This window comes from Camellia sinensis, chromosome 2 (genome assembly GCF_055761805.1).
Source record: "Camellia sinensis isolate YWXY chromosome 2, ASM5576180v1, whole genome shotgun sequence".
In the NCBI taxonomy this organism is placed as follows: Eukaryota; Viridiplantae; Streptophyta; class Magnoliopsida; order Ericales; family Theaceae; genus Camellia; species Camellia sinensis.
The window spans coordinates 222,767,886-222,780,736 of NC_138962.1; the positions used below are offsets into that span (position 1 = coordinate 222,767,886).

General features: G+C 39.3%; 1 protein-coding gene across 2 annotated transcripts in view; it reads left to right on the plus strand.

The window, feature by feature from the left end:
* LOC114260761 (mitochondrial carrier protein MTM1) overlaps positions 1–12,851 on the plus strand; it is a 30,133-nt gene extending 17,282 nt beyond the window's left edge. The window contains exons 9-10 of one of the 2 annotated variants that reach the window (XM_028200946.2): positions 11,553–11,611; positions 12,292–12,851. In XM_028200946.2, the coding sequence (XP_028056747.2) occupies positions 11,553–11,611; positions 12,292–12,424 (192 nt within the window). In that variant the 3' untranslated portion in view covers positions 12,425–12,851. The remainder of the gene's footprint in view (positions 1–11,552; positions 11,612–12,291) is intronic. The other variant, XM_028200949.2, reaches the window with a different exon arrangement.

Sequence of the window (12,851 nt, forward strand, 5' to 3'; positions counted from 1 at the left end):
TTTCGCTTTCATCTGTTCTTCATGTTCCTAATTTTTCAACTAACTTACTTTCTGTTAGTAGCCTTACTACTGCTCTCAATTGCTCTGTAACCTTTTTTCCGACTCATTGTGTCTTTCAGGAACTGGCTACGGGGAAAATGATTGGCAGTGGTAGAGCACAAAGTGGTCTGTACTTTCTGGATGCCATGCCTGCCTCACCTTTGTCCTCTCAGGCTCTTCAATGCACTTCTGGCTCCTCCCTTCGTCTCCTTCATCAGTGGTATCGCCGTTTGGGGCATCCTTCCTTTAGCATTTTAGAGAAACTTTTTCCTTTATTAGTTCGTGATTGTCCTAGGAATAACTTTGTTTGTGATGTTTGTGAGCTTGCTAAGCATAAACGTACTTGTTATCCTTCAATTAATAAAAGAAGTACTTTTCCTTTTATGCTTATTCATACCGATGTGTGGGGTCCTTCCCCTGTTGTTTCTACCTCTGGTTATCGATGGTTTGTCACATTCATTGATTGTTATTCCCGTGTGACTTAGCTTTATTTACTTCGTACAAAAAATGAAGTTTTCTCATGCTTCAAAAGTTTTCATAAAATGGTATCCAATCTCTTCAATGCTACTATCAAAATTCTTAGGAGTGATAATGGGACTGAGTATGTTGATGGCGCTTTCCGGGCATACCTCGACGACCATGGCATTCTTTATCAGACTAGTTGCTGAACGTAAGAATGGCCATCTACTTGAGGTTGCTTGCTCTCTCTTGTTTACCATGAACGTTCCTAAGTCCTTTTGGGGGGATGCGGTTCTTACCGCGGCTTATCTTATTAACCGTATGCCCTCTAGTGTCCTCCACTTCCACATTCCTCTTGAGCTTCTTCCTGTGACGTATCCCACTTCTTCTCTTCCGCCTCGAGTTTTTGGTAGTGTCTGTTTTGTTCATCTTCAACCTCGGACTCGTGGGAAGCTTGATCCTAAGGCTGTCCGGTGTGTCTTTCTTGGTTATTCTGCTACTCAGAAAGGCTACAAATGCTATGACCCTCACTCTCATAGGTTGTATGTTAGTATGGATGTCACCTTCCGTGAATCTGAGTCTTTTTTTCCTGGTCCTTTGCCATCTCCTCAGGGGGAGCATGGTATCGATGAGATTGTGGATGAGACGGCATCATATCAGCATGAGTTGTCTTTTTTCCTTCCTCCTCAACGGGCTGTTATTTGTGGTGAGGGGGAGCCTAGGAGTTCTGTTGATGAGGAGTCGGATATCGGTGGTCGTTTGGACAGAGCTGATCTTAAGACTTATTCACGGCGTCAGAAAGAGCCGGCTTCTCTTGTGCCACCAAGTCAATCATCATCTCCTATGCCAGTTCCACACCCAGTTTCCACTAACTCTTCAGGTAATGATCCTCATCTCATTTCTTCACCTGTTGTTGATGGTCCTATTACGGATGATTTGAGTCTTCCTATTGCTCTCAGAAAGGGGGTTAGAGCTTGTGCTCAACACTCTATTTCTAAATTCGTGTCATATGATTCGTTGTCTTCTACGTATCGTGCTTTTGTTTCGTTCTTTTCTTCTGTGTATATTCCGCAGGGTTGGAAAGAAGCCATCAATGATCCTAAGTGGAAGGTAGCTATGGTAGAAGAGATGCAAGCTTTGAGTAAAAATAACACATGGGAGTTGGTGTCTCTTCCAAATGGGAAACGCCCAGTCGGATGTAAGTGGGTGTTCACCATTAAGCACAATGCAGATGGGACGATTGAACGGTACAAAGCAAGACTAGTGGCCAAGGGATTTACCCAAACATATGGAATAGATTATCAATAAACTTTTGCCCCGGTAGCAAAGATGAATTCCATTCGAGCTATTCTGTCATGTGCGGCTAATTTGGGATGGTCTCTACAACAACTAGATGTGAAGAATGCTTTTCTTCATGGGGATTTGGAGGAGGAGGTATATATGGATGTACCTCCAGGATTCTCATCTCAGTCTACAGTTGGAAAGGTTTGTAGATTAAAGAAGGCTTTGTACGGTTTGAAACAATCTCCTAAAGCCTGTTTTGGTAGATTCCTCAAGGCAATGCTGGGATTTGGGTATCAGCAAAGCAATGTGGATCACACCTTGTTTGTCAAACGCAATGTACATAAGGTAACAGTGCTTATTGTATACGTGGATGACATAGTTATGACAGGTAATGATGAGGAGGGGGTGACCCATCTCAAGATGCAGTTAGCCAAGGAGTTTGAGATAAAAGAACTTGGTCCATTGAGATACTTCCTTGGGATTGAAGTTGCTAGATCTGACAAAGGCATCTTTATTTCTCAAAGGAAGTACATTTTAGATCTTCTTGAGGAAACGGGCATGTTGGGCTGCAGACCAGCTGATTCACCAATTGAGACTAATCATCATCTTTGTAGTGGAATTGGTGAGCCTGTGGAGAAGGAAAGGTACCAAAGACTTGTGGGAAGACTGATATATCTCTCTCATACTCGTCCAGATATTGCCTATGCAGTTGGAATAGTGAGTCAGTTTATGCATGATCCTCGTGTACCTCATTTGGATGCAGTCTATCGCATTTTGAGGTACCTTAAATCTGCCCCTGGAAAAGGAATTTTGTTCTCTAATCATGGTCACTTGAGGTTGGAAGCATTCACAGATGCAGATTGGGCAGGCTCTATAGATGACCGACGCTCTACATCTGGTTATTGTGCTTTTGTAGGGGGAAATCTAGTCACATGGCGTAGTAAGAAGCAGGGGGTCGTTTCTAGATCTAGTGCTGAAGCTGTACAGGGCTATGGCACATGGAACATGTGAACTAATGTGGCTTCAATCTTTGTTGAGTGATATAGGGCTTGATTGGAGTGGTCCCATGACTTTGTATTGCGACAACAAGGCTGCTATTAGTATTGCACATAATCCTGTTCTACATGACCGGACTAAGCATATTGAGATTGACAGACATTTCATTAAGGAGAAATTGAATAAGGGTGTGATATGTATGTCTTTTGTTAAGTCTAAAGATCAACTGGCGGATGTTTTTACTAAGGGTCTTAGTAGTAAAGTCTTTCACTTTATTTGTTGCAAGTTGGGCATGAGAAACATCTTTGCACCAACTTGAGGGGGAGTGTTAAGTGTTAGGGGTAGTTTGGTCTTTATGTATTATTCTTATTAGTATAAGTAGTTGTGTGTAAGGGGGAAACCCTAAGTTTTGAATCAATAATCTACAACAGTTTTCTCTTGTTCTATTCCTTCTTCTTCTTCTTCTTCTTCTCATCTATACATTTAACAAGAACCAAGAACTGTCTAAGAGTGAACATTTTCGTTATTTATGGTCAATTATCACAACGGCGGGGGAGATTGATGCGGATGTGGCCTATAGGATAAAGGCGGGATGGAGTAAGTGGAGAAGTGCGTTTGGGGTACTGTGCAATAAATGAATACCCACTAGACTAAAAGGTAAATTCTATAGAACGGCTATTAGACCAGCGATGTTGTATGGAACGAAGTGTTGGGCAACTAAGAAACAACATGTAGATAAGATGAATATGACTGAGATGAGGATGCTAAGGTGAATGTGTGGCAAGACTAGAGAGGACATAATTAGGAATAAGTGTATTCGGGAATGGGTAGGAGTAGCCCCGATAGAAGATAAGTTGAGAGAGAATCGATTGAGATGGTTTGATCATATTCAACGGAGACTAACAAAGGCAGTAGTGAAGAGATGCGATACAGTGACGGTAGATGGAAGTGTTAGGGGACCGGGTAGGCCTAGATTAACGTTGACTAGCGTTGTAAATAGAGATATGGATCTACTTAATTTGGCTAATGATATGACCTTTGATAGAGCCGCGTGGAGAAAAATGATTCATGTAGCCGATCCTATTTAATGGGACTTAAGGTTTGGTTTGGTTTGGTTTGATTTGGTTTTATATAAGAATATAAGAAAATTTTAATTGAAAACTCTCTTTCAAGGGTCTTCTCTTGTAAGGAATCTCATTAAAAGCTTGAAATTATTGTGAAAGTCTCTATCTATTTATAAGAAAAAAAATTCTTTCAAAAAATCTCAAGAAATCCATGTGGGATTCAATCAAATGTATTGGAGGGAATATTGAAATTTTGATATCCCTTCAAAATTTTTGCTCTTCTTTCAATCAAATTATTTGAATTAAAATCATATGGAGGGAATATTGAATATTTGATTTCATTTTCCAAAATTAAAATTAATAATATTTTAAAATATATTATTATATTTTTCAGTAAAAAAAATATTAAGAGAAATATTTAATATAATTTAATATTTTTAATTTATAATTTTATTACTTATATTTTTATTTAAATATAATTTTAATATATTTATTACGTCACGGTTCGATTTTGGTTCAACCCGACGGTTGAACCGGTGACCCGTCCACTCGATCCCCTTTTCCGGTTCGTTCACCGGTCCGGTTTTAAAACATTGGGTCCTCTGATAAATAGGAGGCCTTTGTCTCTTTCACCTTGAAGTGATTACCTCTTTCAACTTAGAGGCTCTGTTGTTCTATGTATGTTAGAACCTCCCTTTTCTCTCTCTCTCTCAAGATGCCTCAACTCTCACCCATATGGGTTCTCTACAGGTCCCGCACGACTTGTCATTGTTTAGTGCAGTTTCTCATACCAAGTCTCTCGTACAAAAATGCATTCCAGTTGTCCTCAAACTTGAATTGGTGATCTCATTCTTGAAGTCATTTAAGGTTCATTAATAAATATGTCATACTTTTACCTTTTTTCTGGCCAATGAAGCCCTCAAAGAATGGTTGTTTGGGTTTTGACCTTTTTACCACCCAATGACCTCTAGTCAGTAGAGTCAGTTAATGTTTACTAATGGAGACATCAAGGCTTAGTTTGGTTTGGAGGGTGACCAAAAAGTGAGACATATCTATACTATCTATACTATTGTATAAAGTGTATCCATTTGGTGTGAACACCCTTATGAAGCTTTGTCACACTTCTCATTCCTAAATTGCCGCTATGTAACTACCGATTTCAAAATTTATAATTTCTTGAGTTTTTAACAACACACCCATTGGGTGTGCACACGTTCTTGTATCCAATCAATTTTGGATAAAATAATCTCATGGGATGAGTGGGATTAATAATCCCAGGATAAGATAGATGGTGGTATAAGCTGGCACAAGATCCGACAACAATAAATGCATGGGGCATGCTTTATCTCATCCATTATCCTGTGCGAACCAAGTACTGGATGGTACTAAATAGAATTAGAAAATAGTTCCGTTATTGATGTGCAAGGACAAAAATTATCCGAGGACCTCGTAATTCTATCTGTGAAACAAATGCAGCAAAAGAGTACATATTTGGTAGCTGAAGTGACAAGTGGGAATCCCATTATCAAGTGTCCTGAACGCATGACTTGATTGAAATGCTTTTACATTATTTTTTCTTGACCTTCATGAAGAAACTTGTGGAGTATATGCCTGCCATCTTGTGAAACTCTTGGTGTTAGTCTTTAACATGATGTATATATATGCAAGAATAATATATTGCATATATGGCATGATTGTGTATATATGGCATATTAGGAATTAGGCAAGATTATGGTGTAAATAGGAATCTTTGTATTTCCTTTTTCAATTATAGATTTAGGGTTATATAAACTGATGAACTCTTTGTAAACAAACACAATTGAATATACAATTTATTCAGAAATCTTACATGGTATCAGAGCCGTGTTTGAAAACCCTAATCAGCCTGCAAAGTTGTGCTCACTATCAGCGTCTGATCTCGTTAGAAACGTGACCCACCTATTGGAATCACGACCCATCTCTTCTGGTGAAGTTCTTGTTCCTAACTTTGTTTCCATTCGCAAACTCGAACCCATCTACCTCATGACCCACCTAGTTTCTGGTTCGTGAACATCAGAATCGTAACTCTCTCTCTTTACCTCTGTTCGCAATTTTGTTCGGTGGTTCTCAGTATTGCTCTCAGACTGCTTCGTCTTTGTGGTTTGTCTCTCTCAACTTCAATCTCCTTCCGTCTCTCTCTGGTTCTCGAAGTCTTTCTCTATGGTTCTCGTTTTATTCGGTGGTTCTCAGTATTGCTCTTAGATTGCTTGGGTATTACACTTAAACATCCTATTTTAGGTTTATTACACTACAACCCCCAAAGTTTCTGTTTTATTATAATGTCGGAAACTAAAAATCAAGCCATCAAGTGCAAACTCACTGGTGACAATTATGCCTATTCGGGTAGTGTTATAAAGAACTTTCTTCTTAGTCAGAAAAAATGAGGTTATGTTTCTGGTTCTATTCCTCGTTCATTGGATCCAAAGGCGGAAGGATATTTGACTTCCTGTGATACTTAGGATTGTGATAATGCCCAAGTTCTGACTTTGTTTCATAATTCTGTGGATAACCGTATTGAAATGATGTTTTCTAAATACAGTACTGCCAAGGAGGTGTGGGATTATTTACTGGGTGTTTATCAACAGTTCAACTTTGCCAAGTGATATGAGTTGGAAACAGCTATTTAGAGTGCTCGTTAGCGGGATCAGACTATTCAGGATTTTTATATTGAGATGACCTATGTTACACGGACTCGGGTACGAGTATCGGGTGCGGGTGCGTATCTAGGGGTCGGACACTTTAAAATTAAAAATTAAGGATACATGGATATGTATCCAAATTTGGATACGGGTACGGGGATACGTTAAATAATTTTAAAAATATATATATATATTTATTATATGAAGATGAGTTATATTATATAAATAACAAATAAAAATCTATGAAGATGAGTTATACTATATATATATTTTTTGTAATATTTTTATTTTAATATACATAAATTATTTAATTTATTTATTATATTTTTTAAACAATGTGTTCTAATTAAATTTTTTTATTTTATTTTACATGCATGCATTTATTTATTTTTTATTAATATATATAAGTATATATTATCTTATAAATATATTATATGTTATATAATAATTATTATATAATATATAATATATAATAATAATAGTTATTATTATAATTATTAACAGTTATTATTATTATTATTATATATTATTATAGTTATTATAATAATAGATAGATATACGAATAGATAGACAAATATGGTAGATCGAGAGCAGTACGGGAGAGAAGAGGAGATCGAGAGACGAAAGAACATGAGATGAGATCAAGAGTGAAGGATCGATTGGGGTGAGATCGAAGCCTGCGACTAGAGAGAAGTCGGCGACCAGGTTCTTGCTCTTTCCTCTTTCCTCTCTTCTGTATTTAGGGCTATTTCGTTGCTTCTGTATGTAGGGCAAAACATAGCCGTATCCATTTGTGATGAGCCGTATCCCGGCCGTATCCCGCACCTGTACCCGTGTCGTGTCGTGTCGACACGGGTACCTCCGAAATTTCAAAGAGTTCGTGTAACATAGGAGATGACAGGTCTCTGGGATTAATTGGCTCTCATGAAGCCACCTAGCCTCAAGGTACTAGACACTCATGTTGAGTTTCGGGAGCAGGGTCGTTTAGTGCAGTTCTTAACGGCTCTTTTCCCTCAGTATGAGGCTATTCATGGTGGCATTCTTCATCGGTCAACTCTTCCCTCTATGGATGCTATTGTTCGTGAGCTCCTCTCTGAGGAAACCCGTCTTAAGACAGCCAGTCAGACTCTGTCTCCATCTGTCTTCTTGGCTCCTACTCAACCCTCTCTGTTGTTGAATCCCCCTTATCAGCTTCAGGCCACTGCAAAGCCCAAGAAGGGGCCACTAGCCTCTGATGAATGTACTTTTTGCCATCAGAAGGGCCATTAGAAGTACAACTATCCCAAGAAAGGCCGTCAGTCTGCTCTGTTTTCTCAGCCGTCTCAGCCACAATTCCAAGGTCTTGCTCCGAGTACTTTTTGCCCTCCTACTGCTTATACTGCAACTGCTCTGGTTTCTGATCCTGACTTGGCTTCCTTGAGTGCCTAGATTGCCCAACTATAGCATCTCTGGTCCACCTCTCAGTCATCTTTATCCGCCTCGGCTCTCACATCTCTTTATTCAAGTTTGCTTGGGTTCTCTTCAGGTATTCCTTCCTCTGTTTGGCTTTTTTATTATGGTGCCTCTCATCATATGACTCCTTACCTTTCCTTACTCCAAAGCTGTCTCCTCCCTCCCTTTCCTATTACTATTAATACTGCTAATGGGTCTGGTATGTCTGTCCTATCTATTGAGTCTGTCTTATCCTCTGCCATGTTTGCTGTTACTATTCCCTCTGTTTTTTATGTTCCTCAACTGTCTGTTAGCTTGTTTTCTTTCAGTCAGCTTGATGTTTCTGGTTTTGATGTTATCTTTTCTTCTTCTGTCTGTTGTATGCAAGATCGGGTGTCCAAGAAGCAGATTGGGCTCGGCCGTAAAGTTAGAGATCTCTATGTGGTGGAAAGCCTGCATCTTCCTCTATTTATCTCCTCCGTTACACTTGTATCTTTTCAGTTAGATTCTCAGTCGAGTCAGTTTTATTTATGGCATTCTCGCTTAGGTCATTTATTTATGGCATTCTCGCTTAGCTCAGTTAGGATTGTTAGGTAAAGTTTCTCCCAGTCAAATTAATGAGTGTCGAGGATGTAAATTTGCTAAAATGATAGCTTTGCCTTTTAATGACAGTACTTATATTTCTGCTTCTCCTTTTTCTCTTGTACATGCTGATGTCTGGGGACCTTCTCCTATTCTCACTAAAAGGGGTTCTGTGTACTATGTGTCATTTGTTGATGATTGTACCCGCTATAACTGGGTTTATCGTATGACTCATAAATCTAACTTCTACCAGATATATCGTACCTTTCAGTCTATGATGACTACACAGTTTGGGGCCATAATTAAAATATTCCGGTCTGACTTGGGTGGGGAATACTTTAAAATTGAATTCTATGAGTATTTGGCTACATTGGGCACCATTCACCAAACTTCTTATACTGATACTTCTGCCCAAAATGGTCGTACTGAGCGTAAACACTGTCATCTCTTTGAGACAACTCGATCTCTCATTCTCTCTGTCTTTGTTCCGGCACCATTTTGGGGTAAGGCAGTTCTTACCGCTGCTTGCCTCCTTAATTGCATGTCGACTCCCTTACTCTCTGGTCAATTCCTTTATAAGGCTCTGTATTCCCAATCTCGTAATTATTCCTTTCTGCGTGTCTTTGGGTCTACTTGTTTTGTCTTCCTTCCCTGTAAAGATAGAACCAAACTCAGTGCTCAGTCTATCTTGTGTGTCTTTTTGGGTTACAGTCTTATTTAGAAAGGCTACCGTTGTTACGACCCTATCTCTCGTCGCTTTTATGTCTCCCGTCATGTTGCCTTTCTCGAACGTCTGTATTACTTTCAGCTTCCCCCTCTCACTGCTCTCGTCTCCAAAGAGAATTTGGTTCACATTGACTCATTTCCTTCTGAGGTCCCGTCTAATGAGTACATCTCCACTGTTCCTCCTGAGGCTATTCCTACTTTTCCGTCTGCGTCACCCATGGTTCCTTCTCCTCCTTCAGTTTTTTCTTCCCCTCCGTTGTTGGTCTATTCTCGTCGCAAGGCTCCCCTACCACCAGTTGTCTCTACTCCTGTTACTGCTCCTTCTGCTTATAATGACTCTGATCTTACTACACACCGATATCCTACTCGTGAGCGTCATCCTCCAAGCAGGTTGGGTTGGTCTAATATATATTTTTTTGCTTCCTATCGTACTTTTTTGTCTGTCATGCATTCTTTTTCAGAATCTCAGTCTTACACGGAGGCCTGTCAGGATCCTAATTGGGTTCAAGCTATGGAGGATAAGTTGTTTGTCTTGCAGAAGACTAACACTTGGGAGTTGGTTCCTTTACCTGCTGGCAAGAATCTGGTTGGTTGCAAATGGGCCTATAAAGTCAAGACTCATTCTGACGGTTCTCTCGAGCGCTACAAAACTCGCTTGGTTGCCAAGATGACTACTGCCCGTACTTTGTTTCTATTGCTGCTATTCGACATTGGCCTCTCTATTAGATAGACGTTAAGAATGCTTTTCGAACGGTCATCTCATTAAGGGGGTCTACATGCGTCCTCCCCCTGGTCTTTTCCACTCCTCTGGGCAGGTTTGTCATATTCGATGTGCTCTGTATGGTTTGAAGCAGTCTCCCCGTGCTTGGTAAGATCGCTTTCAGACTGCTGTTACCGAGCTTGGATTTCATCCTTCTGCTTCTGACTCTGCCTTGTTTCTAAGACATACGTCGGTTGGTTTTGTTGCTCTCCTACTCTATGTAGATGATATGATCATCACTGGCTCTGACTCTGACTCTGACTCTTTTGCAATCTCTGAGGTCAAGCAACATCTCTTCCGCACCTTTGAAATGAAGGATCTGGGTCTATTGCGGTATTTTCTTGATATTGAGGTTGCCTCTTCACCAAAGAGCTATTTTCTGTCTCAGGCCAAGTATGTTAATGAGGTTATTCACCGTGCCGGTCTTACTGATTCTAAGGTTTTTGATACACCTATTGAGCTTGATGTGAAGCTCAACTCTATTGATTGTGTCCCTCTAGATGATCTTACGATCTATCGCGAGCTTGTGGGTTGTTTAGTTTATTTGACTGTCACTCACCGTGATCTTGCTTATGCTGTTCATGTGGTCAGTCAGTTCGTTTCTATTCCTCGCTCTACCCATTGGGCTGCTTTGGTTCGTATTCTTTGTTATCTTCGGGGTACCATCTTCTAGGACTTACTGTTGTCCTCTATTTCCTCTTTAGACTTGGTGACCTATGTTGATTTTGATTAGGTTGGTGATGTTAATAATCGCAAGTCCATCTCTGGTTTCTGTATGTTTCTTGGCGATTCCTTGGAAAAGCAAGAAACAAACTGTTGTTGCTCGTTCTACTACCGAAGCTGAGTACCGTACTATGGCTCATGCTACTGTTGAACTTGTTTGGCTTCGTTGTCTTCTCTCTGATTTGGGTGTACCTTAGTCTTCTCTGACCTCTCTCTGTTGTGACAACCGTAGTGCTATTCAGATTGCTTACAATACTGTCTTCCATGAATGGACAAAACACACTGAGATTGATTGTCACTTTGTCCGACAGCATCTGCTGTCTGGCTCTATCTCACTTCCTTTCGTCTCCTCAACTTTGCAACTTGCGAACTTCTTCACCAAGACTCACACTACCGCTCGGTTTCAATTTCTTCTTAGCAAACTCTCAGTGTTTTATGCTAAAACACCTTAGTTTGAGCGGGGGTGTGAGAATAATATATTGTATATATGGCATGATTGTGTATATATGGCATATTAGGAATTAGGCAAGATTATGGTGTAAATACGAATCTTTGTATTTTCTCTTTCAGTCATGGATTTAAGGCTGCATAAACTGATGAACTCTTTGTAAACAAACACAATTGAATATACAAATTATTCAGAAATCTTACAATATATTGTTAAATAATGATAGAATTCCTGCAAAAAAATAGAGTACTGACTGAGTATTAGTTCTGACGAGTCAGAATGACTCGAGTGACTTATTTGATTTATTATTTTTACTTCTATTGAATCTGTTTGTTAAAATGGTCTTCCTTTTGTAATTTTAGAACGATCCAACCCGAGCATTGAAGATGACCACAAAACAAACATTGCTCGAAATCTGGAGGTATGTAACAATCTGTTCACATTATTGGGTTTTTTATATCACAATAAACACATGGAGTGCCATATGATGGATGAGCAGACCAGTTAAAAAAAGGTCGCTGCTCAAAAGCAAACTTGTTTGTCTGCTCTCCCAAGGGGTGGTCCTGTTTGCAGTACCTAATCCTCCTTATCAGGCAATTATGCCTAAGATCACCAGGTTTACTAGTGGGTGTTGTACTAGCAATTATTGTTGGGTATTTTAAATGCCATGTAAATGAAAAACAGTAGCATGCGATGACTTCTGCATTATGTTCAAATCATACCTTGCATGTGCCCTTGGTCCTCCAAACTTGTGGATTCTTACACTTACACTTGGCTTTGGCATGAAGACCAATAGTCATCTATACTATGATATAAAGTGGACAGACCAGAACATAAAGTTTTGCCACAATATTTCTCTTTCTGAAATTGCCCTGGTGTGTAACTGTGAAAAATAGCCTCTCAAGATCTAACTGTTTCATATTTAAAAACTGCCATGATCTCAAGATCTTGTATTAGTAAAAAGCTATAGATATAGTCAATAGTTAATGGTTCTAATTTGTCATGAATTTTGTCTTTCCTTGTGAATAATTTCTTTATGTTAAAGTAGAGTTGTTGGCTGATATATTTTGCTTTCTATAACTCAATGGGGCCATGAATCAGGGATGGAGGGATGAAGGGGCTGTTTACAGGAGTTGGTCCTCGTGTTGCTCGTGCTGGCCCGTCGGTTGGAATTGTGGTTACCTTTTATGAAGTTGTCAAGTATGCTTTACATCAAAGACACTTAAACCAGTGAACACAACTAGAACAAGATTCTTTTTATTGAGAACATCTTTCTTTGCTTGCCATTGACGTAAAAGAACTTTGGCAAAAAGCATGGTTTCGATACTAATTTTAGCAATTGAAAAGGAAGGTGATTCCACATTGAGTGGAGATGAAGCAGAGAATCTAGTTTCTGCTGGTATCCTTTCTTCATTGCCATGCAGTTTGTATATTTTCAGCTGCTGGGGAAAAAAAAATAAGAAAATAAAAATTTTGTTATTTATTTATTTATGGTTAAAAAGTAAGCCGGTTGCATGTGCGCTCCGTGATTTTGAGAACGAAGTCATTTCCAGAATTTAGCATTGTGATGCATAAATGTGATGAAATTACTTGTACATTAATCATTCATAAAAACTGTGGAATAACAGGGCAACAATTTTAATGCTTGGCATGCATTGGAA